We start from the raw sequence: 26,229 nt of genomic DNA, 5'->3' as shown, positions 1-26,229 counted from the left end.
CTGGGCCTTCATGTTTGTGCAATCATTTATGCACAATAACTAACCTAACAATATATTTGAGAGTGGGAGCCATCCACCTATATGCATTAAGTTAGTCAAAGGCAAAGTTTCCAACTGCTGTGTTAAATTTAGAAGTACATTTCCCTGCGTCTGTGTTATGATCCAGAGCAATGGATGGATTGCTTTTCTTTCCGCTGTACTAATCCAGGTTGTTGTAGGGGCTAGGCCACTAAGTTTCTGGATTAAACTGTGCAAATGAACCCACAAATCACAAACACAAATGCAAAGGGCAGCAGAACTCCCATGAATGTTGGATCTTGTGACTGCCAATCAGAGTCTGACATGGCAAAGGACAAAGGTTACAGTGGTAAAACTGTGGAATCAAGCTATGCAATTCAAGGACTTTTACTTAAGATATAATGAGGCCAGCTCGGGTCCTGGACCTTCACCTAACTTGCATGCCCCAGTTATCTGGATGACGCAAGTGAATCTGGGCAGATCCACCACTTGTGTCTCATTAATATCAGGCACACCCAACTGTTGTCATAATGTTGCTGTGAGCTGTTGGCCTTTTCTGCTTCCATCCTCTCTTACTTCATCAGTACTTTGTCAGCTGTGTTGGTAATTTATCTTTCCATGAGTAAATCACAAGTAAAAACTGAAAGACAATGTAAAAAAAACCCAGTGTCTATTTATGAAGTCAGTCAACTGTATTTGTATAATGTGAGTGAGAGCAGTTCTGAGGACTGCTTAATTATAGTTTATAAAATATAAATAATATAGCAGTAGAATACCACAGCGTGAAGTGCCAGACTCTCCACAATTTATTTATTATCCTTTCATTAAATAGAAAGCACTCATTACTATTAAAATATTGAGCTCTTGATCCAAGAGAATGTGACCAGAATGAGTTTTAAATGAGGCCTCAAGCTGTAAATGGCTTCTTAATATGACAGTTGTTGACTGAAAAGAACAGAATAGAAGCAGAATATGCTGCAAAAGACATCGAGGAAAATGTAGGAAGAGCCAACGCTTTGGAAAATTGACGTTTCTGCGGATACAAAGATGAGCCGAGTCAAAACAAAACAAAGCACAGATGCTAAGTTGCCTTTTGTGTTGTACTATCTCTGTTGTAAAGCAAAAACATACGTTTAGACTTATAGTTAAGTTACTTGCTATAGAAAAAGTTTGGCTATAATATCGTTGTCCATCCAACACCTTCAGCTGGTTCAGACAGTGGCTGCTTGCCTCCTAAAAGGCAAAAAAAAGAGGGACCACATTAACCCTGTGCGGCTTTTCCTCCACCGGCTTCCTGTTCCTGTTGAATTTAAAATGTTGTCGTTTGCTTTTAAAACAGCAAATAGATTAGCACCGCCTTATTAAAGTGAACTGCTCCAGCCAGAGCACTAAAGGTCCACCAATCAGCTGCTCCTGGATGTGCCCAAAACAAGGCTTAGAACCAGGGGGATCAAGCTTTTGCATTTGCTTCCCTAAACTTTTGGAACAGCTTCCAACTCTGAATAAGATCTGCTCCCACTATCGAACGATTTTAAATTTTTAATCATCTGAAAGCTTTTTGCTGATTGCCATTAGGTAACAAAAGCAGAAGAAAACATTAGTGTCTGGCGTCACATCTCAAAAGCAATGACAAACATTCGCCCCCTCCATCACCAATAAACGGTCGGTGGTATCACTGCTGTCACTCACATCACTCTCCACCGGTCCAGCACATGTCTTCACTTTGCTGTCCTTTCCGTGACCCATAATTCCCTTCTTCCTGCCCACCTTAACGCTTAAAGATTAACAGAGTGCTCACTACCTGTCCACCTGCTAGAGGCATCATATTTACAGACACCAGGGTAATCTCTGGGGTCCAGTTGGTTTTCTAATCCTTGGAAACAAAAAAAAAAGAGAGCCAGGCCAAGGGCAGGCTGTTCAGTTTCCAAGGGGATCAGTAATTGAAACTGCCATTGTTCAGCTTGGGAGGCCACCAGTATCAGTATCAGAATTAACTGTGCCAAATGCAACTTATTTGGATATTGTCAATTCTCGGCTAGACTACATTGTCTACTTGGATAAAGCCGGAGATAAATGGCAGTAAGGTCAAGAAGAAGAAACACAAGTCAGACTGGCTTGCGTACTGATTTGTGTCAATCAAGGTTGCCTAGAGGTAGTGCCCTTGTTGCAATGCAGTCATGGGTGTTTGGTAGCAGCACCAGATTGCTATAATGCATTTTAAGCTTTCATTGGTTTCACCTGACATTGAGAAACACACTCAGGATCTCTCAGTGTCACCTGTATATCTTTGAAACCCGCAGAATGTGAAGCCCTCTCTGTTACACACGTCAACAACAATGGCATGGCTTGCTCGGAACCACATCTTGAAGGTTTTGGTTTCAGAAGCAATTTTCGGAGCTATCAGATTGAAACTGAAGACGCCTGAACAAGTCAATTCTGTCAGGAGTCACTGAGAGGGGTGTGCACCTTTTTTTTTTTTAAAAGCCACTTTCTTAACGTAGAAAAAAATAGTTACCCTTTCATGGGCAGACAATCTCAATCACAATGGGTTTGAGGATGCCACTGTTGGGTTTTAGCATCTCAAATGTCTCTTGTGCTTCAAGAACTATGTCTTCAAACTCTTAGGTTGTCTGTACCAAAGCTATTCAGGTTGTAAGGTGGCCTGAATGTCTTTTGATAAGAAGTGTGGTATTATATTTCCATAAGTAGATGACTGTTCATGCTGCTGTGTAATGCTATTCCATTCAATAAGAAGCTCTGCTATCTTTTCAGTCATTGTGTGTTGGCTTAGACCTAATGGACCCTCTGATCTTTTGTTTTTGGGGTCTGGTAGCCACATCTCCTTCATGGACACTCGTACTGTACTGCATGAATTGGAGATTTTTCTACTTCTGACTGTGCTTAAGAAATGGGGATAAACCAAATGATTTATGAGATATCCCCCCTGTCTTTGTGTGTGTTAGCACTGTAAGTCGAGCATGATAGAGAGAGTGCGGAGTGTGCAGATGCACCGCACATTCATGTCATATCTGTTCCTCCTGACAATAAACCTCAGTTCAGGGCCTCAGCTTTGGCAGATTTTAGTGCTGCTGGGAGACAGCGTCCAACTACTTGGATTGTCTTAGGTTTCATACCACCAGGGGTTTGTGCTTCACTTTGAAAGAAATACATATCTTGCAAAAACTGAAGCCACAGCCGGCAAGTTTTTTTAAAGTCGTTTCGCTCATCTGAAAGGGTGAAACTAACCTGCCTGAGCCAGCCGGCCTGTCAAGTTTGGCCCATTCATGAGGAACTGCTGTCATTCTCTGGCAAGGCATCAATGCTGTCATCTGATCAGCGCAGTTCTGTCTCCTCCAAAGGTTTTTTTTTTGGTGAAAAAGAGTTATTATGCAGCTCTCTCCAATGTTTAGAATTTGGACCGCAGTACCAATTCTAAACGCTAAGTGTCAGTTACATGTTGCTCCTCTAACCTGCATGAATCTCAGAACCCGTTGGCTATTTCCTGAGACGATTCATGCCTCCATGGTCAGTGATGGCCATCTTTTCTGGGCTTCCAGTGTAGCGAGTGGTTAGGGATAAAGGACTTCTGGCCAAGACTTCCTTTTCTGTGCATTGCCTTAGTTGACACAGACTGTTTGGCAACTTGAGGGGCCAGACTGGAGTTCGAGAGATTGCATCTAAGAGCTGATTGTTAGCTGCACTTGCGTACAGATATCTGTTCGGAGAAGTTAATGAAAGCCAAATGTTTGTGATGGGTTCCCAAGATTGCATTACGATGGAATACGTTCTGCCCCTTTGCTCAAAACAAAAGAACAACACTTCTGTTACCAAAATCTGACTCTTGCACCTACAGATTCAGCATTTGTAAAGAGATTTCATCAGCCTGAATACATACAAATAATTTGCTTTGCTTTCTGAAAACAACTTCATATTCCAAAAGAAAGGTATTTGTAAGGTTGCAAGGTATTGTGTGCCATACATGGACAGGAAGAGTAAACTACATCTAGTCTTCTTTTCAGTTAATGAGTGCCTAATGGATGATATGACCATATTGTGATTGAAAGCAAGGATTGTCTTATTCATATTATTACGTTGCCAGAACATCACAAGAGCCAGGTCAATCTGCCCCAGAGTTGGGATAAGACAAAAAAAAAAGAAGAAATGTATTTACTCCCCACAGCTGAATTTGTGTCATGTCAGTAGATGCTTCTGTCAGTGTTCTCTGTATTTGGCTATCTTGTTTCTGAAAAGGAAGGGCAGTGGGAGGAGTTCAGGGATTCTTGCATTTTAGTTGTGCCCTGCAGTGCCAAACCCTGCTCCCTACTGAGATGACCCTGGGCACATGCTCCAGCTGTGCAAACATAGCCCCATAGCTGAGCACACATTGAAGTTCGGGCTGAGCCAAATCCAATTATTAGCCTTTCCTTGATTTTTTTTTTTGTGTGTGTGTTTCATTTCAGTAGCGCATATTCAGCTACCTTAGTACATATGATCTGCGCTGCCAGGCTGAACAAGGCTGACAAACGCACCACTGTATCTCCTCTGTCTTCTATATTTCCCCTCATATGAACATTCACCTGCTTGTCAGCGTAATTTTCCAGCCCTTTGCTCATGTTTCTTCGCAGAATTCTGGCTTGACAGCAGGTATCCATTTGGTTTGAAAGGGAACCACCAAAGTCAACACAGAGGGGATGCAAGCCACTCAATCGTTGGCTTGTCGGCATAAACAGCAGGCAAAACCGGGGTCAGGAGGGAACAGCCCATAAGAAACCCGCCAGAAATGTTATGTCCAATGACCTGTGCTAACCTACGCCTAACAGGATAATTCCACTTCATTAGAATTTGATCTTGTTTTTTGATGTTTTTTTGCCAGTTACCTACTACTTGACTACAAGGCAACATAGTTAAAAGTCAAACCTTTAAGTCCCTTTTCAGTTACTACATTTAAGACCAAACACTTAAATCAAGTCAAACATTCAGGCTAAGCTGAGTACACAGGCGAACAGCACTTAATTAGAGAATATATTTGGAATGGAAACTGTCGCTCTGACTGCCGACTGTTTCAACAAGTTAAGAGGTATCTCAACTTGTTTGGGAGAGAATTGCTTCGACGTTTTGGTTGAGATCAACACAGTAACACCCTGAGTACCACATCTTTCTAGATCCGTTGAACCTCCATGCCGCAGTGTGTTTGAACTGACCGTGTCAGAGAGAAGGACAAGCTACTCTTGGCTCTGCTTCTGCTTTGGAGCTAAATGATTTTCCTAAGATAACAGAGGGGTTGTCAGCTGGGCCCACAGGGAGCCATAATGCAAAAACAAACATTATATGCTGCCTCGAACTTTTGCTCTAGGTCCATATAGGAATGACCTGCTATGCTTGGAATATTATAAACAAACTGAAGTTTCTGGAATGCACACACACACACACGTGCATGCAAGCAAAAAAAACAGCGAACAACACAAAATGAAAATAACGCAACACAAAAACATCTCTGCAAACCTATAGGTGTAGAACTACAATGAGAGTAAACACTACATGATTAACATGGACAGACTTATATACACACAGGACATAAAGTTAGAGAAACAGGGACCCCTGTTGTGGACTCACACATGGTGTCAGATAAATCTTCCATGGCGTGTTAAAGAGTTCAAATGGCGCCTCCAATCTGTCTCTTTAATACAAAGGGAATGTGGAGGATGAAGTGTGCCAACTCGCACCCGCTCACCCACCCGGTCTCCGCCCCCCCCTTCAAATGCCACTTTGGCTGTCTCCCAGATGTCAAGGACGTCATTCGTCAAACCTCTCCCTCTCGCCGGCAATTACACAAGTATGACAGGGATGTTTGAATCATTTCCCCGACGTGCTAACGTTGTTGCAAGTTGGAGGAGTCTGTCTCTATTTTTGGCTTCAACTTCAATGGACATAAAACACTTGTTTTTTTGCATTCCTATTATGCCGAGATGCTTTCTTTGGAGTAATGTAGTTTGAAATAGTAATCTAAATTGTACATCAACGTTTGCTGGTAGATGTTTTGTAGAGGGTTGTTGTCTGTCAATCTTCTGGGATAATTGCACCCGCTGGAATCTCCTCTTATTGACAAGACAATGGATAGATGAAATTAAGCTGTCAAATGATATGTCATGGTAGACCAGTTGAGACTATATTGTTGCCGATGGTCTTTTTGTTTGCATCCGAGCTTTAGCTCTCAGGGGTGATTGTCACATTTAGAGAACCCTAGACAAATCACCGGGTTTCCCCCAGCTCGTCTGTCAGAGCCACGCTGAAGATGTGGTTTGTTTGGCTGTAGGAAAATGTTGAGTTAAGTGGGGATGTCTGGGAGCGTCTGCCAGACGGAGACTCAGGCCTTTAAGAATTGAATCGTGTGATTTTCAGCCTTTTTTTCTTGCACAGAAGGACAGTTTTGGAGTGACTCTTCATAAAAGCATAGCATTTACCTGACAAGACGCCTGTAAGTAGGAATGTTGCTCTAAGTGCATCTGTATATAGAGACTGATACCGACTAAATGCAGATGTTGGTGACATTTCTCAGTGATGAATATAGATCACAATAGACTACTCTTTCTCAAATGGAGAACAAAATTACCATGTGAAAGTTCTGTTTTTTAAAATGGTTTATTGAGATAAAAGATGGTTTTTAATTGTGCTACCCTCCAGCGGTTAAAGTCCAGATACAGGCCAAAGTATGGACGTTGGTGTGGTTGCTGGAGAGGTGCCAAGTTATTTCCCGAGTACTGCTGAGGTGCCCTTGAGCGAGTCACCGACACCAAACACCCAACACCCAACAGCTCTGGCGCTTTCCCTGTGTAGCAGCCCCAACTGTGACATCACTCCATTAATGCATGTCCACAGGTCCTCTTTGTTCGTGTATGTATTTCAGGCCTATGTGTGCAGGTAGCATGTCTCCAAATAACAGAGTGTAAACTAGAATCTGGGATTAATAAAGTATTTCAAATTTGAAAAAAAAAAGTTAAAAGTTTTTATCATATCTTTGTTGCAATGGTGTGTCCTATTTGAACAACTGTCAAATTCAGGACTTGTGAGAATTTTCCCATATGTTCTGAAATATTGGTGTAAAGTTTAACCAATCCATTTGCGATGTTGACATTAAAAATGCAACTACACCAGTCCATGTAGCTCTGGATTGGTAAGAATGTAAAACAAACCATTGATAGCCTGATTCAGAAGTTATGGAAACAGTTAACTTAAGTGCCTTTTCTGCATACTGTGCTCAGATGGCATGCAAGTATTTTGTCTCTTGGACAAGAATGAACACAAGGGTGTTATTTTAAATTATCTATTTTTTTTTTTCAGTTCCATTAACTCAATTTGTACCAGACATTGCATTGTACCACATCAAATGGTTCTATATTTTGAATGAATCATCCATGATATAGATCAAAGCTTATGTATTGAGATCAGATATAACCTTCTTGTAAAAGAGACATGCACACGCCTATATCGTTCATAAACGGTTCTACTTCGTAAATCTCAGTCCCCATGGAAGTGACTGCACATGCACAAGCAAAATCTCCATTCTCATAGCAAATCATTCACTCAGTGACACAGATATTATCATACATTTAGCTGCAGACGCTCTTTTACTGTAACTTTCATTCTACTAAACTTTAAGGTTACCAAAAATGTCTTCATTAAATGTACCTATATCTAAGAACAATCATCCCTTTCAGTGGCAAATTGAGGGAAGAAAATTCTTCATCACAAACATAATTATAGGTTTACCAGCCTCAATGATGTGGTCATGTATCATTCTGAGCATGTGGAGTCTCACCTAACCCTCTTGGCCATACTTGATGATTAGGGTTTCTTTAATTTGTAAACATGCTTCACAGCTACATGTAAATCATTTGTTTTAATCAATTTAAGGACATACACATGGCTGGAGTACCTGAGAGATAATGGATGTTGCCACTATCAGGCACACATTTGTTCAGAAAAAAGAAATTGAAAGTAGCGCTGAGAAACTGCCAGAAAACTCAGTTTACTGGTTACATTCAAAATTCTTTGCAATATGTGCCCAGTGCACAGCTGGCTTCTAGTAATGCAAAGCACGATTGATGAATGGAGTACGGGTTATGGAGCGGAGGCCTGAGTGGTTAGAGATGCCATGCTACAAGCAGGGCAGCATTTTATTATTTCCCTTGCTGCCAGCCAGATGAGATCAGGGCTTGAGAATGCCACAGAATATGGAAATTAAGATTGCTTGATGGTCAGGCAACTCCACAAATGAGGGGCTTAATTTGGGAGCAGGAATGCAGCAACGATTTGGCCGTAACCGCAGACTGTGCTCTGGAGAGGACCGGGGCTTTCATGGCGCATGTTGATGTGGACAAAAACAGTTTGGGGAACTTGACGGAACAAATTTGTTGGCTATCGCTGTGGTATGAGAATGGGATCTTCGCATATTACAGTTTTTCTCTGGATCTCTCGTTCTAGTAATAGATTCCTTTGGAAAACCTCACTTAACACCACTGTTGTTGTATCTGTTTGGCACCTCAGTGATGTGTGGTCAAAATCCGGCCAACAGCCTTCTTGGTTTGTTTTTTTGTCTATTCAAAAAATACATGGATTACTGGATTGGTCTACTGGGAGGTCTGGCATCGACAGCTTTGCACACATTTCATGGAGGGATCCATGTTTGGGAGATTGCCACTGTCAATTCTACAGAGGCTTACAATGGCATGTTTTATTGAATGAATGGATACAACTGGAGAAATTGCCAAATTTGAGAGTGCTACTTGATTTTTTTTTTTTTTTTTTTGCCAGAAACAGCCAGACTCACCAAAACATGAAATCTGCCAGCCCAGAGAAAAGAACATTTTTGAACAGAAACTTATTTCTAACACTTTAGCAGTTTAATAAAATGATCAAAGAATGTTTGAGATATTGTACTGTACAAATACAAATGATGGATTTTTCCATGTGTATTACTGCGGATGCCCAATAAATGAAGCAACATTTCCATTAAGATACAATTTTTAAAGACTAATACAGCCAAATGTAAGCACAAGCTCCCAGGTCAGTACGAACTTCCAAATCATCAAAGGAGCCGGTCGCCTAATCTCATAACTTGTACTCCTACTTATTCTTGATGAGACATTTGTTTTGGACTGGAAAGTGCAGTTTGGTTTACAAAAATGCTGCTCCTTAATAAATAGATTATGACACTTAATGTCATATCACAATATAAAAAGACTGAAGTGAAAACACGGTGCAGAATCTGGAAATTAGCCAACAATGTTGAACTCCACTGCTGTAATAAATACAATCACTAAAAGGTTGAATGGAAAGTAAAAAGAGAACTTTTGGGCCTCCTCGAAAAATCCTCATTTAAACTGCACTCATCAATCATCCATTAGACAGTCACCTTTATGTGTGAAATCCCCCCCCGATGTTTTGAATCATCCGTGCAGCAGCACACATGTACTGAACAGTGAACTCGTTGGCCTGCTACTTGTGGAACATTGTGTTGTAATTGTGCCACCCAGCTGTCAATTTTAATCCTTCTGTGAATGGATGTGATGTAGAAGGACAGATGTTTGTATATGTGTGGTGTGTGTGTGTGTGTGTGTGTGAAGGACATGGTCATGACTGGTACTCTGAAATTGAAATCCGCTGCTTGGTCATGGCTCTCTTGAACACACCACAACATCATCCATCTTTGTAGGTTTGTGTCTGTCAGAGCGAGCAGTCTTGTGTTCGCACACTCCCCATCGCACACAGCTTCATTACTGATAGAAGTCAGCGGTCACAGTTAGCTTAGCACCGCTTAAGAGAGCTTAGAGATGGGCCAATCAATCGATCCCTGTAATGAAAAACTGTGAGGGAGAGCTGTCACACAGCTGCTGCAGACTCCAGTCTGTCCATGTCTGATGGTTGGACTGCTGCCACTGTTGTGGTAATGCTATAGAATGCAGCGTTTACTATCACTATGCAGTTGGATACAGTGTGTCTTGGGTTAGATATTGGGCTGAATCCAGGTGTTTCACACTAGGCTAAGCTGTTTTCTATTCACACAACACATGTTTTAAAACTGTGTTCCCCCAAAAACGGTACAGTCTTAATCTCTGTAATTTTATTGATCGATACTGAAGCAAAAAACCACTACAGATCTTCAGTCATATTTTTAATCAAAGCACTTTTTTTTTTACCAAAAATCTATTGTTCTTGCTGTGGTACTAAAACAGGTATTGATACTTTTTTCATTTTCTACCAGTAACGCATCTAAGTTAAATGTAGAGTCAGAAACTTTTTCTGAAGTAATGCCGCTCTATCATCAGTTATAGGCATCCATACATGTGTGGTGGCGGTGACTGTGTCTGCACACAGCAAATGTCATTAACCACATGTAGAGCACCTGCAGTAGACCTCCCTGTCCAGTTTCTGGTGAGTGTGCATAATTAATATGATCTCAAGTACATGATATCGTTGTCTGGCTGGTTTTATTTTCAGCTGGCGTGCCGGCTATATACTGTAGCTCCATTGCTATCGAACGCTCTCTCTCTCTATCCAGGTGTCGACAGCACATTGAAGAGTTATGGACTGGAGGTGTTGTAGCGCATCTGTGACCACTACAGGTCACAGGGTGCTTCAGCCGCCCTTCATGTGCAGTAGGACTGAATGCTGCAGGATTTATTCCCAGTGAAGTGGGTCCTTGCAGGAAATCCCAGATTCAGAGAGTCTTGCCGACCTCTCATCACTTCAAATGTTTCCTGATTTATAAAACTATCCCAGAGGCAAAAAAAGCAAAAAGATGCAACTGTACTTCCTCTCCTAAATGCTTTCAAACTTAAGTAGCAGCCATGATGGGTTCATAACACCTCATTCCCCTCCCCCTTCTTTTAATTGATAACATTTTTAAGCTCTTATTTTTGGGAGTTTATTGACGTATCCGGTCACTCCTCTTTGGTCATTAGTACAGACGAGGAGATGATGGATGATTTTGAGAAACTTGACTGTCTCACACTCTGTACATGTGATTCAGTCATGATTGTCCACCCTTGCTTGGTTGAGTTTTACACTCTTACATAACTCTCCTGCCTGCGTTACACGCTGGAATCGGCTGTAAAAAAAAGGAGCCAAGCCCATCAATCATGTGCAGGGGCCTTGGTGAGAGAAACAAGTGGCTTTTATGTCTTTTTAGTGGGTGTGATGGAAGATGCAAACTGGGTGGATGTGTTAAAGCAGAGCTGTTATGTCAGTGCTGACTCCGGCCGAGCTCTCTCAGCTGCTTCTTTTCCTTCACTTATTGGACGGAGGTCTTGGCCCAATGATGCTGGACCACAGGGGAATCGTGAAAGGAATTTGATGACTCAGTCCCAAATCTTTTTTTTCTCAGTGTTTTTTTCGGTAATCACAATCTGCTACTGCATGTTCTCTATCGACAGTAATGTGTACACTTTGAAAGGCTTTTAGCTTTCTTCTCTGATGTCCATGATAAAAATGCGTCTTCAAGCTTTCAGTTCTTGCAGTGTCACTGTGCCACATTAAATTGCTGCAGAAGGAGCTAGCACGTTTCAGCAAACGACATCTACAATGTCCGGCTGTATCGTTCCCTCCCTGAGAACATCATGCTGCCTTTACTAGAGTCAACATGGGATTGTAATGTGTGACTGTCAGTGTCTTCCTGCTACTACAACTGAATATACTGTGAGCCTAGTGTCAGAAGTGAAGGTCACGTGTTAGGCTGTTTTTGTGCTTTGCTGTCTTTAAGAGGCATTTGTTAAACCTTTATAACTTCAAATGAACATATTCAACAGAGATTCCTTACCCAAATCTGCTGTCAGTCATTCATAGTCTTATTTTGAAGATGCATTTAAGTTGCACACTACCCCGAGTAAATGTGGTCCTCAAGCAGTTACATGTTTTCTATGTTTGAAGGCTAGTCACTAATTAGCATTGTTTGGTTCTTTCCAGGCGTGATATTTACAACCCTGTAATGGGGGGAGGAGGTGATCCCCCCCCTCTGCACTGTCTTCAGAGGTTGAAACAGATGTGTTACAGGGGTGAGCGGGGTGTGTAGCACTGTTTGTGTGTGCATGTCTGACTCCTTGCACTTCCTTTGTTTCGCTCAGAATAGAGGTGTGTGATAATAAGATGATCTTAGATCCTGAAGGATTAGAATGTGTTGACGATCTGCCAAAGCAAAGAGGTCGTAGTATCGGGCTACAGTGTGCGATCTCATGCAATTCTATGCTCCTACACTAACCCAGAGGCTCAAACATGTTTCATTAGCATGAACACCACCCCGCCACCATGTGTGGGAAGAGAGACAGCCCCACCAACTCGGCGGGACTCACAGTCACCGCTTTGTTTTGGTTTTAGAGCCTGGTGCAAAAGTGCTACATCTACAGGACATCTACTCTAAAAGTCACATATCGTACATTTAACACTGTGGAGCAAAGTCAATGAGCTAAAGAGGTTTTTTGTTTTGATGTCTTTTATTTTGTAGTCTTAATGGAATTGATTGAATACAAAACTTTTGTAAAATGCAGCTTTAAAAACTTTCAGACCAAAAATAGCAATAGGAATTCAAACATTGAATGGACATACTTCATATCTCACTTAAACTAAATCTTAAAATCTGACTTCTCGTTCAAAAGTAGCTACATTTTAAAATGAAGAGAAACTTAGCTGTGCTGCTTTCTGAGCCTCAAACCATCCAATCATAATGAACATTTTCTGAAGGGGTTTACCAGATTCCAAAGAGATCTTTGTGTAACATTTGTCCTCGTGTCTTTACTGTAGTGCTCCTATTTACAGCATTTCAATGTGAGTGTGAGGAGACTCATTCATAATCATCAACACAGGGGCTGTGGTATACAGTATGTATCGTATTAATAAGAAAAACACTTTTGATTTTGCGGTTTTATAGAATGTTCCGGTGCTGGCGTTGTCGCCGTGCTCCCTGCTGCTCTTTGAGCTGTCGAAAGTCTTTTGAAGACCTCATTAAAAACCTCCACATTAAATATAATAGCTGTCGTTACCTGAGCAGGGAAACCGCACCACGTCTGGTGCAGCCATTAATGTTGGCAGCGAAGCTATTTTTGCATTGAGATGTCTTCCTGCTGGCTAATGGGATACAAAAGGCTTCAGCACTCGATTTCATAGCTCCATGTGTTTGTATTGTAAGCCAGGATAGGTCAGCATCAGGGTGTCCCACCACATAATTAGCTTCTCACTGAAGCAGAAACTCCATTTCTGAGCCCTTGTGGCCCCACACATGGTCAGCAGGTGGACTTACCAGTCTGCTTAGCAGGAAATGTGCTACTTGCTAATGTTGCACCCTTTGACCGGTCAAGCGCTCATGTTACAGTCAGCTTGTGGTCAGCTCGGGAGTGTGGAGTCGTGATTTATTGTAAGGGCACAGACGGTGTGAGCATTACAGTATTTGGTCTCTGTTTGTATTGCAGACTGATATTCTGTGGCGAGAAAGGGATTCTCTCCAAAACCAGGGGATAGTTAAAAAGAATAACAGGTGACAGCTTTGGTTTAAAATGATCGGTGATGAACTCTTTAAATGAGTTATCCTGTTGCTGTATAGCAGGGGTCTCCAACCTTTTTTCATCTGAGAGCTACTTTTAAAAAATGAAAGTGGCCAAGGGCTACTTGCATCAAATCGCTTGCATTTATTTACATAGCTCACATCAGCTGAATTAAGCTACTGTTTGTAGACGTGTGAAATTGCAATAAGCCAATGCTTATCAATAATCTTAAATTCACATCAATGTCCAAGAAAACATTAGTACTGCATACTTGTTTTTATGGGCCAAATATATGAATAGTGGGAAGAGGTGCATTTACCGTCGTCAGATTTTTATTTTTATTTTTAACACAGTCGGTCAACCTATAGGCGAGCTACTGAAAACCTGCTCTACCTGTTGGAGACCCCTGCTGTATAGACTACAGAGAAAACCTTGAGACACAGTTAGCAGATTCAAACTCTGAGAATAACTCACTTTTTCTGTTTAGTTCTCCTCATCTTAACACTCTTTATACTTAAGGGCTTTTTCACCATGTCTGTATCTGTACTGGACAGGTGGGTCTGCTGCAGTGTTCAGGTGAAATGGTCGAGACCACTACCTTGGCTTCTGCGGAGCAGAAGTTAACTCCTGGGAAGACAGTGTGTTGTTCCTTGAAACAGAGCTGCACTGCCGGTCATTCAGTGTCTGGAGTGGAGGGAAAATCTGCAAGCCAAGTGTGCAGTGGTCAAAGTCTTGTTTTTATTGAGGATATTGACACCTTCACCGCTCTTATCCTCTCTGTGTCCACTTTATTATAGGTCTTAAACAGCTAAGGCCCAACAGAATAGTTCTTTCTCTCGTTATCTGTCTGACGTCTGTGTGATGCAGACAATCAATTCTCATGCACAAAACACAACAACAACATATGGTCATGCTACTACGATGGTCAAAAACAATTATATTGTCATCTGCAGAATGCATAGCAGCAGTTTGCTGACAGGCATCTGTTTTAAGGAGCAGATTACATAATATATGTTGTACATTTTAAAAGACAAATGATTCTGGTCAGAGTAAATGAATTACTTTGACTTCTCAACCTTCTTGTTAGGCCTGTGTTTAAATAAGGGAACAAAGCTGATTGGCTTTAAAACAATGACGTGTGGTCTTTGGGTTTTATAATCCCCTAGACAATGTGTGACAGTTTGAGCATTTTTAATTGGTTGTTGTTATTTCCCCATAGTTTCCACCTACAGTCATAAGACATGCAGGGTCGGTAAATTGGCAAGCCTAAATTGCTCAGAGGTGTACACAAGCTACAAACACAAACCGACATATTCTTACCTTAGACTTGTTTTGTGTAAGCTAATAGGTGTCTCTGGAATCATGCAGAATTAGCATCAACATCAACAGCACTATTTGCCTAATAAGCTAATTATTTCACTCTATAAATGTTGGTCTCTTTCCCAGATTCACCATTTTTTATGCTAAATCTCTCAGTAGATGCTAAATGCTCCACTAACTCACTAGCTCTTTGCTAACTGTGTCTCTATTGTTTGGTGTTTGGGGTTAAATTGAATCGAGATAGGCCTACGCTGACTCTAAATCTCAATATGTGACGCACTCTCTCTCATGTTAGCGAATGTAAGCATGCTATACTTAAAAACAGAAATGGAAAAAAAAAACATGCTATCTGCTTAACATCAGTGTATTAGCGTTAACCTTAAGCAAACTAGCATACTTAGCATTCCCCTCAAAACACTGCTAATTACAGCCTGTAAGCTACAGTTGTTATTAGTGTATTGTGAGCATTTTAGCATACTGACAGCACATTAGGATACCGACTGCAGGTTAGCGTACTGTTAGCACTTGGCTAAAGGCTCTGTTAGCTTGGCTTTGATTTTAAGTAATTTGGGGAAATATTTGGAAAAAGGTTAGCTGTTTATTTGAGCGAGTGCCATTTTATGATGGCTGTCCTATGGTATATAACTATCTCTTTCCTCTTCTAAAGATTTGTACCTGTTTCCTGTTGCCTTCTGTTTAGCCCTTAGATTTAAACTGATATATACCTGCGTCATATCCTGCACTAGTGCACTGTTTTGACAGAAAATACATTTAACAAACAAAGAGCGTGCTGACTTTGAAAGGCTTCGTCTAAGATGTGCTCATGCATCATTAGAACGGTGCCATGCGTCGTTATGAGACATTAAAACATGGGAGTGACGGAGCGTGAACTCAAAGGGATGTGATGACAGTGCAAGGAAAAAATGTTCCTCTGTCCAAGGTAGATTTTCTTTCCCCCCCCGAGGCTTCATTCCTTATGCTGGCGAGTTGAAAAGAACTGCAACGGAGACGAGTTGAGCTCCTTGCCACTCTTCTCCTCATTCTCCTCATACAGATTGCACTTGGGGGACGGATATGATTACATGTAAATCCAGGAATCTGGCAGAGACATTGGAGAGAAGGTACATCTTCAAAGGCGGTATAAGGGAAAAGCATTAAGATAAGAAAATCATCCATCAAAAATCAGAGAATATGATAAAAGTGGAGTTGTATTTGCTTTCCCAGAAAGCTTAGTCATGGCTTGTTGCATCACAGGTATCCTGTGTGAATGCCTGAAGTGAAAATTATCGGTGTTTTCTTCCTCTTTTGCTCTGAAGGATGTCTTGTTGGCTGAGGCTTGCCAAGGTTCTGTCATAACCTTTATATACTTACCTTTATCATTCAAAAAATACTGACTTATCTTTGGTCTGCGGGCTAATTATATTACATTAAGCTAAGTGCTTTATACTCCCATGAATCCTTCATGGTGCGTGGAAAACTCCCCCAATAGATCTCTGTGTGGGGGCCCGGAGCAGATATGGAGAACGTCTGTGGATGAGAGAAAGGGCAAATCTTTTTTCCTACATAATGAAAGCGAAGGAGAGGAAACGAAGGCCACAATGTTTCCTCCACCGAAATGTGTTAAGTGAAAGCTCACATAAATCCCCTTGAAAGTGGATTAGCAAAAATATCTTTTCCTCTTAGGTTTCATTCAGACAGGAGTCGGTGTTGAAAAAGGGGTGTCCTTATCTAAACATGGGAAGGAATCTAATTAATCAAAGGCAGCAGTGCGCGAAACACAAGCCTGGCTTTTGCCTAGTTTAGCATGCTGAAAGTCACTCGCTTTTCCACAGTTTCCACCCAAACAGTGGAAGCTGGCACCACGTTATAGGAAAGCTCAATTATAATATCAGGTTGGTGTTATTACTGTTGATTATGTGCTTTTGAAGACCAGACCTGCCCCGGAGTTCACTTCCTCTCCCCTTCCCTGGCCGAGTCGTGCTCTTTGAAATCCGACTCGCCAAGGAGGTTAATGAATCACCGGCCTGGTTCCCTGTTTTACTTTCACCCTTGGCCTTTGTCACATTGAGACACACGTACACACACACACACACACACACACACACTTCTTTTGAGCCTTGCGTGTTTAGCTTGGGAGATTGGGATGCCCCGTTGGAGTTGTTTCTTTCAATCATGGGCTACCCTGCGCACCAGGAGTGTGTGTTTTCTTAACCTCTGTCACTTTCATTTCAAATAAACTCTAACATAGCCTGAGCTAGTGCATGCTTGTAGGGAATGTAACACACTCATTAGGTCCCTTTTTTAGGGGGAAGAAAAGCCTCCATGTATAAGTGACAAAGTTAGCTTACACCACAAACTCAACCTCACAGAACTTTGAATAACAACGTCTCTTAAAAAGAGTTTTATTTTGGGTGACTTAGTCTCTGTAAGAAACAAAAGTAACACTACCTTTCATCCAGAATTTCTCCTACAATATTTATTCCTGTGACTCAAAAGTGATTCATGCTTTTATGTCAGCTTAGTCAGTAAGATTGGAGGCAGTCGACACAGGGCCATACATTTTACTCGGCTGTCTGAATAGGGCTAGTGATACATTTCTTGTTGGCCACTTCAAGTAGTGAACAAGGATTCGCAAACTTTCATTTTATAAAGTTGTACTGTCTTGAATGTTTACGGACAGTAGTTTATCAATAACACATGTGGCTTGTACAATATGGTAAATAAAAATACTGAACAAATTAATGCATCGCAAGTTTTAACATTACAGTTTACAGTTGTGATAGCTAGCTATGTCTTTATTTATCAAGTGCACTTAATCTGTATGCAGAATTTGAAGAATTTAAATTTCATTTTTTTGCAGTGAAGAGAGGCGTGTCTTTCCTGTTAGAAGGCGTGGTTTTGGTGCATTCAACGGACACGCCCACAGCATCCCAGAACTGAAAGTACTTCTTAGTTTTCCATGACTTTTCAATGCTGAAAGAAGGTCTGCTGGTAAATAACAGTCTCGTACAATGGCCGTTTCCATTCCATTTTTTTGGATCAATGAAGTGGACTTAGTAGCGCTATGCTGCTAGAACAATAGTTACTATTGTGATGAAAATTTCTGTATGGACCAAAACACATTTCTTTTCTTCCTTTGTAAAATGTTTTCGCTTTTGAGGAATGGTTAAATCCTCTGTATGTTGTAAATGTTGCTAGCCAATGAAATCCAGGCAACAAAAATAAACATATATGGCAAAGTGAATCAGTGCGTCCTTATAGAAACTGTTTGCTAATTCCCAATGTTGTTAGTGTCATCACCCTCACTCCTTCCTGACTCTTATCCCCCCTCAATGTATGTTCAGTCCTCTGCCAGATCTGTATGGTTTTGTCCAGTGGGGGTGTGCAGGATGCTTGACATTGGCTCCGGACAACCAGAATGTTTGCTTAAGGAAACAGATTTTTATAGATCCCCCTTTAAGACCCTGGCGGTGTTTAGCTGTCATGCTGCATTAGGCTCGAGCTCATTCTGGGTCCAGCATATCACAAGTCTTTTTAGGGGTGTATGCAGACTTCAATGACAAGGAAATGGATGTCAGATTTGTCAGGTGTTAAGACACACGAAAACAGTGTGAGAAAATAAAATCTGTGGAGGGAGGGGGGAAAAAATTGCCTGTTAAAGACACAATCAGCATGTTCATCTTATAGCTGGGCCTCCATTTCGCCTTGAGCAAGGACATCTGGTCACTTAAGTGGTTTTCAGCACATCATCACATCAGCTGACACACACACACACACACACACCAGTGAAGTTTCTCTCCATATTCATATGCTTGACTTATGTTTGCTTTACCCCTGGCTCATAACTTCGCTGCATTTAGATTTTCAGCATCACTGGCAGTAACTTGGCCATGGTAGAAAATATCCCAAGTGATAATCAGTCATCCCACTTTCAGATCACTTATTTGGTTTCCCATGATGAATGCATTAACCTCCTTTTTTAGGTATAAACTTTAGAAGCATTTAAACTGCTGAGTCAATCAGAGAAACATTTGCTGTATTCATTTTTTTGAGTTATGTTTTTTTTTTGTCATTTTCCCACAATATAAGATAAGTTTACACATTCATTCAGTTCATTCCTGATTTGCAGACCCCTCATTCCAAGAAGTCCATCATAAAATATAATCTTTATTCACCTTTAAAGAAATCACATAAATCAAAGTGCTGATGTGGCCCAACAGCTGCCACATGGGCTGAATCTTAACCCACCAAAATGCTCTTATATTTCATGATCTTTGCCATCCATCAGGCTTTTGCCCACGATTTACTGTCGTGAGTTATGCATTGTTACATATGCCTCCATGGTGTAAGTGACTGCAGCTAAGCAGTGCTGAGTGTTTGGATTTAGAACGAATTGATCTGTCTCTTTAAGAGCCCAATCTGTGACTCTTTCCCACATAATACTCTTGTCAGTTTTGCAGCAGTTGCATAGCATTACTTTTTTTTTTACTGAATATCTGCAACGCCCCACAATGTAAGGAACATCAAATACCACAAAACACACTTCCTTTCCCCTGTTTGACTCTGCCTTGGCATTAACCCGGGAGGCAGGCAGTTGACCTGGGTCATAACAGGGTGTTTATGACCCACAGGGAGCAGCTGAGGGCCCCCCTGCTTTGCAAATTTGTGCATCCTGGAGAATGCAGGCCCCGCCGTGCAGCTAATGGGCCCTATCCAAAATGCCCCTTAACCCCTCCCACTGTCTCCCTGAAGAGGTGGGTTAATGTGTCTTCTGATATCAGATCTCCTCCGCTGTGAATTCCTCCAGAGATTCCTCTCATCACGAGGGATGTGCGGTTGAGCACAAAACCACAAGAAAAAGCACTCAGTAAATGATCGCAAACAGAAACAGACGCTTTTTTTTTTTTTTTTACAAGTTACTCACTTTTCCCACCATCAAGATTTCTCCAGAGTACGGTGTTGAAGTGACATGGTCTGGTGGAAACACATTTGTATGAATAACAAAGAGCTTGTTGCATCACAGGGCTCAGGTTTAAAGTATGGTTCTTTTTCTCCACATTTGAACCTCACACTGAAGTATCCATTCTTCAATAATATGCGTGATAAGAGCTTTATCTGTAATCTCTTTTGACAGATTCAGCATTAAAATGAAGAATCTGTGGGCACAAGACCTGACTTTGGTACTTGAAGCGTTCAGGTTTTCGTTCATCTAGAGGCTGAGTAGCATTGACCAATCACACATAAGGCGTCTTTGGCTGTTTGTGTTATTCAAGATTTGGGCAAACCCGAATATTCATTCAGACTGTTTTTCTGCACTCAACCTCTTCATCGGACCAACGTGAACATTTTGTCACTATTGTTTAAAATTATTGTCGAGAGGAATCGGTTGCATCGATTAAGCAATACATCCAGTCCACGTTGCATACCCGTGCTCGTGCATGAGTTATTGTACAGTGCATCTCTTCCAACCATACCAGGGCCAAGGCCACAGTACGGCGCACTCACACTGGTAATACCAATTGGACTTTTTGGGGGTCAGACTTGTTTGGGCAGATTGCCTACAGTGAGTACGCCCTTAGAGCCTGTAGCTGTCAGGTGATATCTTTGCTTTATTTGTATTTCAGAATGTTTTAAAAAATTCCGATTACATGCAATTTGCCATTTCAACTCTGTGTTATTATTCCTTCATCATGCAGACAACTTTTTTTCCCAAAAATGTACAAGATATGAAAAATGTAGAAACTCTTCACTTAGCAGGTATACTTAAGCAGATAGCGCTAGATTGTTGTCAAAATGTAGTCAGGACACCTCTCATATTGATTTTTGTTTTTTAGGTTGCTGTATTGAGCAACGATGGAGATGCAGTCTTCATCAGGGAATTCACTCTGATCCGACGAGACCACCTTCCAGAAGAGCCTCTTCAGGATGCCAGCCAGAAACCAGAAGACCCTGTAAGTGCAAGATCAGAAAACAATCAGTGCCTACTGAAAATCACAGGCTTTTCTTGAACAGAAACTAAAGGTCAGATAATACTGAAAAAAGCCAATAAATCTTTGGCAGTGTGTTTAGTTAACACACGAGAGGGGTAAAGAATCAGTCATATTACACCTCTTTAATTAATACAGATGAATTATGATCGTGGGACATTGGGAGTTAAGGGCGGGCTGACCTAGCTTGATATAAAACAGGGTAGCACAAACGCACAGAACCTTAACACAACTTGAACGGGTGAGTGTGGTTTTTTTTGTTTTGTTTTGCATCCCATTACTCCAATTCTATCATCACCTTCGATGAGAAATGAGTTTGCTTAAGCTGACTTCTCACCCAGATCTTTTATCCAATTGGATGGGTGTGGGAAAGGGGTGGCCGGGGAGTGGGGATGGAGGGGCGCATAACTGCTTTGTCACTAAAATCAACAACCAGTTTGCCTGTTTCATCATTCCTATGTGATGGCAGTGATCTGGGAGAAGTCTTAGAGGACTCTGTGAAAACTGTTTTAGACCAGTACTCTGTTATCACTAAAAGGAATTCTATCTTAAGGTGAAATTGGATCAATCAAAACGGACATAACTATTAATAATACTCTTGTTAATCTGGTTTATATGTAAGTCTCTCCTGGAAGTTGCAATTCAGCAAATTCACGCCAATTCAACAAATCCCCATGCCTTTTTGCAGCGTTGCAATTTTTTTTTTTTGCAAGGCACACAACTTTTCCAAATACCACCACATTGACTTGTTTAATGATAATCCAACCACTGGTCTCCAGTCAGTTATTTTGTAACCATACCCACCAGAGCGTATGGTTTACAGACTTAATATTTCTGGAATGCTGCATGCTAGAGCTTTATTTGCTTCTTCCCAGCAATTTACCAGCAATCATATCAAAATATCAAAACCAGCCAGCTCAGCTGATAGATGGCAACTTGCAGTGCAACAATTTGTGAAGCTGCTCAGCCACAACAATCACAGTAAAATCCTGCAAAATCCTGGAGGCACTAACATGACCCTGCTAATGCAAATGACCCCTTTAAAGGTGAAAAGTCCTATACACAACTTTCACAAGCGTCCATGCTTCACTTAATGACCCCTTGACCTGTTCATATAGAATATTCAGCAGCCGTAAATACCCTTTGAATACTGAACCAATGTAGTGACTTTTCCTTTTGAAACACACATTTTAAAGTCGGATCATGACACCTTATTTACACACTGACATGTGAAGGTTAACCTTACAGAGGTCAATTTGAGTTTTAAGACGGGATCAGAATTCTTTATGGACATGCTTTCTTCCACATAATTCTTTTTATTTCATAGAGCTTAATTTCCATGTTAATTTTTCCATACCTGCTATTATAAAGTGATTCTCAACAGTATTTTAATCCTTCTTTGACTTTTACAAGCTCTTTAATATCCCAAAGGCCGGACTAATGGAAAAACCATTTAAAAAATCTCTGTTAGAAGTCAGGAATGTAAATGCAGTGGTTCATGCATTTAGTACTTTAGTATGAAACCACAAACAGCTATCTTTGCTTCTTTTAGGATTTTATATTGTAACCAAGAAGCAGTGTGATTTATGATGTGCTGACCTCAAGCCAATTTTTGAATTTGCATCAGCCAGTGATCACACAAAACATCACACATACTGTAATTCCATATCCATCCATCCCCGCACTGTGTTCGTGCCATCCAAGCCTCAGTGGCTCTTTATGGGTTTCATCAGTTTCATCGAGGATTTGATAGCAGTAATCTTTTCCACAAACATATTCCCTTTTAATATAAATCTACTTTTTATTTATTAAAATTACAAAATGTGCTCCCCTCCTTTTTCCCCCAAGAGTTACTGCCTTATGTAGTTTTGATGAAGATGTTGAAAACACATTTTTGCTAGGTAAGTATTCTTTGTAATATTTTCATTTCTATGTGTTGGACAGCAATATGTCAGAAAGCCCTCAAAGCAGCACTTTAACCTTTTATTTCTGATGTCGTGATAAAACTCATCGTATCTGACATGACTATCCAAGAAATTCCCAGGTTGGCATTAATTAGAACGGTAGGCTTTTGCAAAATGTTTGACGCTAACACGTCTTCAGATGGGAAGCCTGCAGACTCCCAGGAGCCACACTTGTGATTCTTTTCATTACTGTGTCATTCTGGGTCTCTGAACGCCCTGTAGCCCTGTTCCATGTTGGATCTCGGTGCAATATTAAGCTTGATTCCAAGCCAAGACAAATGCAGCTAAATTAGCAAGCAACCCAGGAGGCCAATTTAAGACTCCAAGGTGTATTCACATTCTTTTTTACTTTTTTTTTTTTTACTTTCATGAGAAGGGTCAGCTGGTGGGCAATAAGATTGACCTTCCCAGCACCCTGAACACAATTCCCCAAGAGGACTATAGATGAATTGTTCCTTTTGGGGGAAGGTTTTTCCTGGCAACTGGATGGAATAAAACTGTCTTAAACAGCTAAGGCCTTAAAATACCTTTGTAAATTAATCTATATTTATTATGTGATGGGAATCAAGTACTGTAGAGCATCAACACTGTCAGCACTCATAAACATATTAAGGAGGTTCATTGGGTTGAGAAGTTCCTGAATCAGACTGTGTGGGGGGTCCGGTGGCTGAAGTTTTGGCGACAGGGTCTGAGAAAGTCTTTTATTCTCTGTAACATGTCTGAATGAGTAAGTCAGTGAAGATAAACAGAAAAGCTCTTCATAAATCTCACTACAACTATTCCCACTCATTCTTTGTCCATGAACAAACTTTTCCAGGCGGGTTAGTTTGACCCACTGCAGTTTCGAGAACAGCAACTACCTCAAATCCTGTAGGATTTGTTTTTTTAAATGGCGGGAAAAACTCTTACGTCTTCAGGTGATTTTACTGCAATTACTTCTCTCTTTAAAGTCAAGTATAAAACCTAATCGCTTGAGAAGTTTCTCTTCCAAAGGTGTTGCACAGGTTAGATAAAGACAATAAGAAAGGTCACAACTGGATGCTGTTGACTTTCAACTCTGACAGAAAATGAAATTCAAACAGCTTTTTGGAAAAATAACAGGACATAGAGAGACACAGATCTGTCTGCAGTCTAGACAGCAAATATGATCATCTTGTCAACAGATAACTTTAAAAGGGCTTTACTGAAAGGGGATCCTTCATTCACTGGGCAAGTGTGTGTGTTTGTGTGATGTTGAAGTTAATCATAGAAGTATCACTCAACTGTCTGCTCGGACACACATCAAACTTTTCAGACTTGTCAAAAGATGTCTTTAACATGTAAAACTTCTTTACATACATTTATAAACAATGGTACACCATTTTTTTTTAAGATTTTGCTAGCTGTTGCAGCCTAAGGCTAATTTATGCTTCCCTTAGTACGTACTAATTAAACAGTATAACTGTCACTACCCATATACCCCTGCGTGTCCTTTATGTTGATGCAGATTAAAAAATGTGTCCACTAGAGGGCACAGTCCTGACCTCAACTTCTCCTCTGCTGCTGTCCAATTGACATTCAGTTCCTGTCCAATCGGCGCCCAGCTGTTGGTAACATTGCTTTGACATTTTTTTTATTTCTGATATACCGTTTTAATACAGCACCAAATGTTTTTTTTTCCTTTTGGCTTTTTCAGCCGAGGTATATGAGGTATGACTCCTCAAGTGGACTCTTAAGGAACTGCATGTTTTTGCACTTCTGTGTTGGCTTGAGTTTGAAACACTGGAGGTTGCTGCCGAGTGTTGGACTTTGTGATCCAGCTAATTGCTTGCTTTGTCTTTTTGTTGGCAGGATTGAGTTGTTTGTGAGTTCTTTTTTTTTTTTTTTTTTTGCTAGGAATTGGCCTTTATGAAAGAGGATTTTGTAGGCTGGGAATGTAAAATGTAAGCCAAAAATGTGAAGAAATAAACGAGGCAAGGTGCAAAGCTGCGCATTATCAGTTGTTTGAATAAAATATTGATTTGTGCTACTTTTAATGTTAACTTCAGATAGTTTCTTTGATTTGTTTTTTTTTTGCCACCTACAGCCACTCCAAGGGACAGGATGTACTGATTGCTTCTCTTAGTCACATTTTGTGTTGTCCCCACCAATAATGGTCGGGATATTATGGGTTGTGACAGTTAAGTGTTTGGTAATGACAGTCATTAGAGCCCCACTTTGCAGCAATGACATCAGGTCGGCTGGGTGGACACTTCCACTTTACCTGTCGTCACATGTTTGATGGAATGGCAGTTATGTCCTTTTTTGGCACCGTTTTATTCTCTCTTCTTTTCTCACTCTTCATAGCTGTGAGATGTTTTCTTAGAAGCTCCTTGCTCTGCCTCCTCTGCGCTCTGACTTCATCACATGCCGAGTAATTCAGGTCTTAATGTTTTTACATGCTCAATTGCACCTCAGGCAGAAACAGTCAGGGGCATTTTTTTTCCTTTTTAAAAAAAAAAAAAAAAAAAAAAAAAAAATCTTCAGGGGGAACAAATGCAGAGACGGTTCTGCCTTTTGGCAGGGTGTCAGGGTTCGAAGTAATTGAGGTTGGGCGAGTGGGGCCAAGGGCCAGTCTGGGTGGCAAATGTGGGGGGGGGGGGCACTCAGTGGCCGAGGCAGCAGCTTAGGGAAAGAGGCCCACTGCTCAGCTGCACGCCGTCTTGGCAGCTGTGTTTTTCATGCAGCGCCAGGTGGAAAGGGCAACCGTCTTGCACAATTAAACACTTCATTTGTCTTCATTTAAAGGATGGGCATGTTAGTTTTGGCAGGCAAAGAGGATGTTTAGGCGCTAGTTGGTTTTTTTTTTCACTGCGTTCTTTCCCCCCGCGGTGTTAACGCCACTTCAGGTTTACGCTTTAGGTTTTTTTTTTGTGTGTGCTTTTGATGTTGTGAAATTGGCTTACTTTTAGCCAGTGTACTTAACCTGTGGAGCAGTGAAGATAGTCTGTGGGTTTTTTTGGACCAAAAGTTAGCAAGCAGAGTTTTCTTGAATTCTGTAAGTACCACCCACAAGTTTGAAAAACATGCACACATGAAATCATGCATGTGGTCTTACAGTCTTTGACTGAGTATTTGATTTAGCAAGCAAACATGTATGTAACAAGGATATCCTGCAGGGGTTACATCCCCATCTTGGTTAAGCTTAGACATAACATGATATGTGACTCCCTGCTTTTCCCATTCCTAAGAAAGACCAGCAGCACGACTAAATGCAGATAGCAGTTTTAATAGTCTCCGGTTTGAGCAGTTCCCAAAAAACACGTTTTGGCAAAACAATCCCAAAACTTAACGTCATGTCAAACGTAAGAATAGGTCTTAGCCCTTTATCAGACCGTATTATCAAGCGTCAGATAAAAGCATTACTGTAAATCCTTCTTGTTTCAACATCCA

At 41.0% G+C, this 26,229-nt stretch overlaps 1 protein-coding gene across 2 annotated transcripts in view; it reads left to right on the top strand.

The window, feature by feature from the left end:
• Positions 1-26,229, top strand: part of adamtsl3 (ADAMTS-like 3) — a 92,335-nt gene that overhangs the window by 12,179 nt on the left and 53,927 nt on the right. For both annotated transcript variants that reach the window (XM_061031129.1, XM_061031128.1), the window contains exon 2: positions 20,702-20,818. In XM_061031129.1, coding sequence (XP_060887112.1) covers positions 20,702-20,818 — 117 coding nt within the window. The remainder of the gene's footprint in view (positions 1-20,701; positions 20,819-26,229) is intronic.

This window comes from Labrus mixtus, chromosome 23 (assembly GCF_963584025.1).
Source record: "Labrus mixtus chromosome 23, fLabMix1.1, whole genome shotgun sequence".
NCBI lineage: Eukaryota > Metazoa > Chordata > Actinopteri > Labriformes > Labridae > Labrus > Labrus mixtus.
The sequence above is the reverse complement of the archived record's forward strand: the minus strand, read 5'-3'. Positions and strand labels throughout refer to the sequence as shown.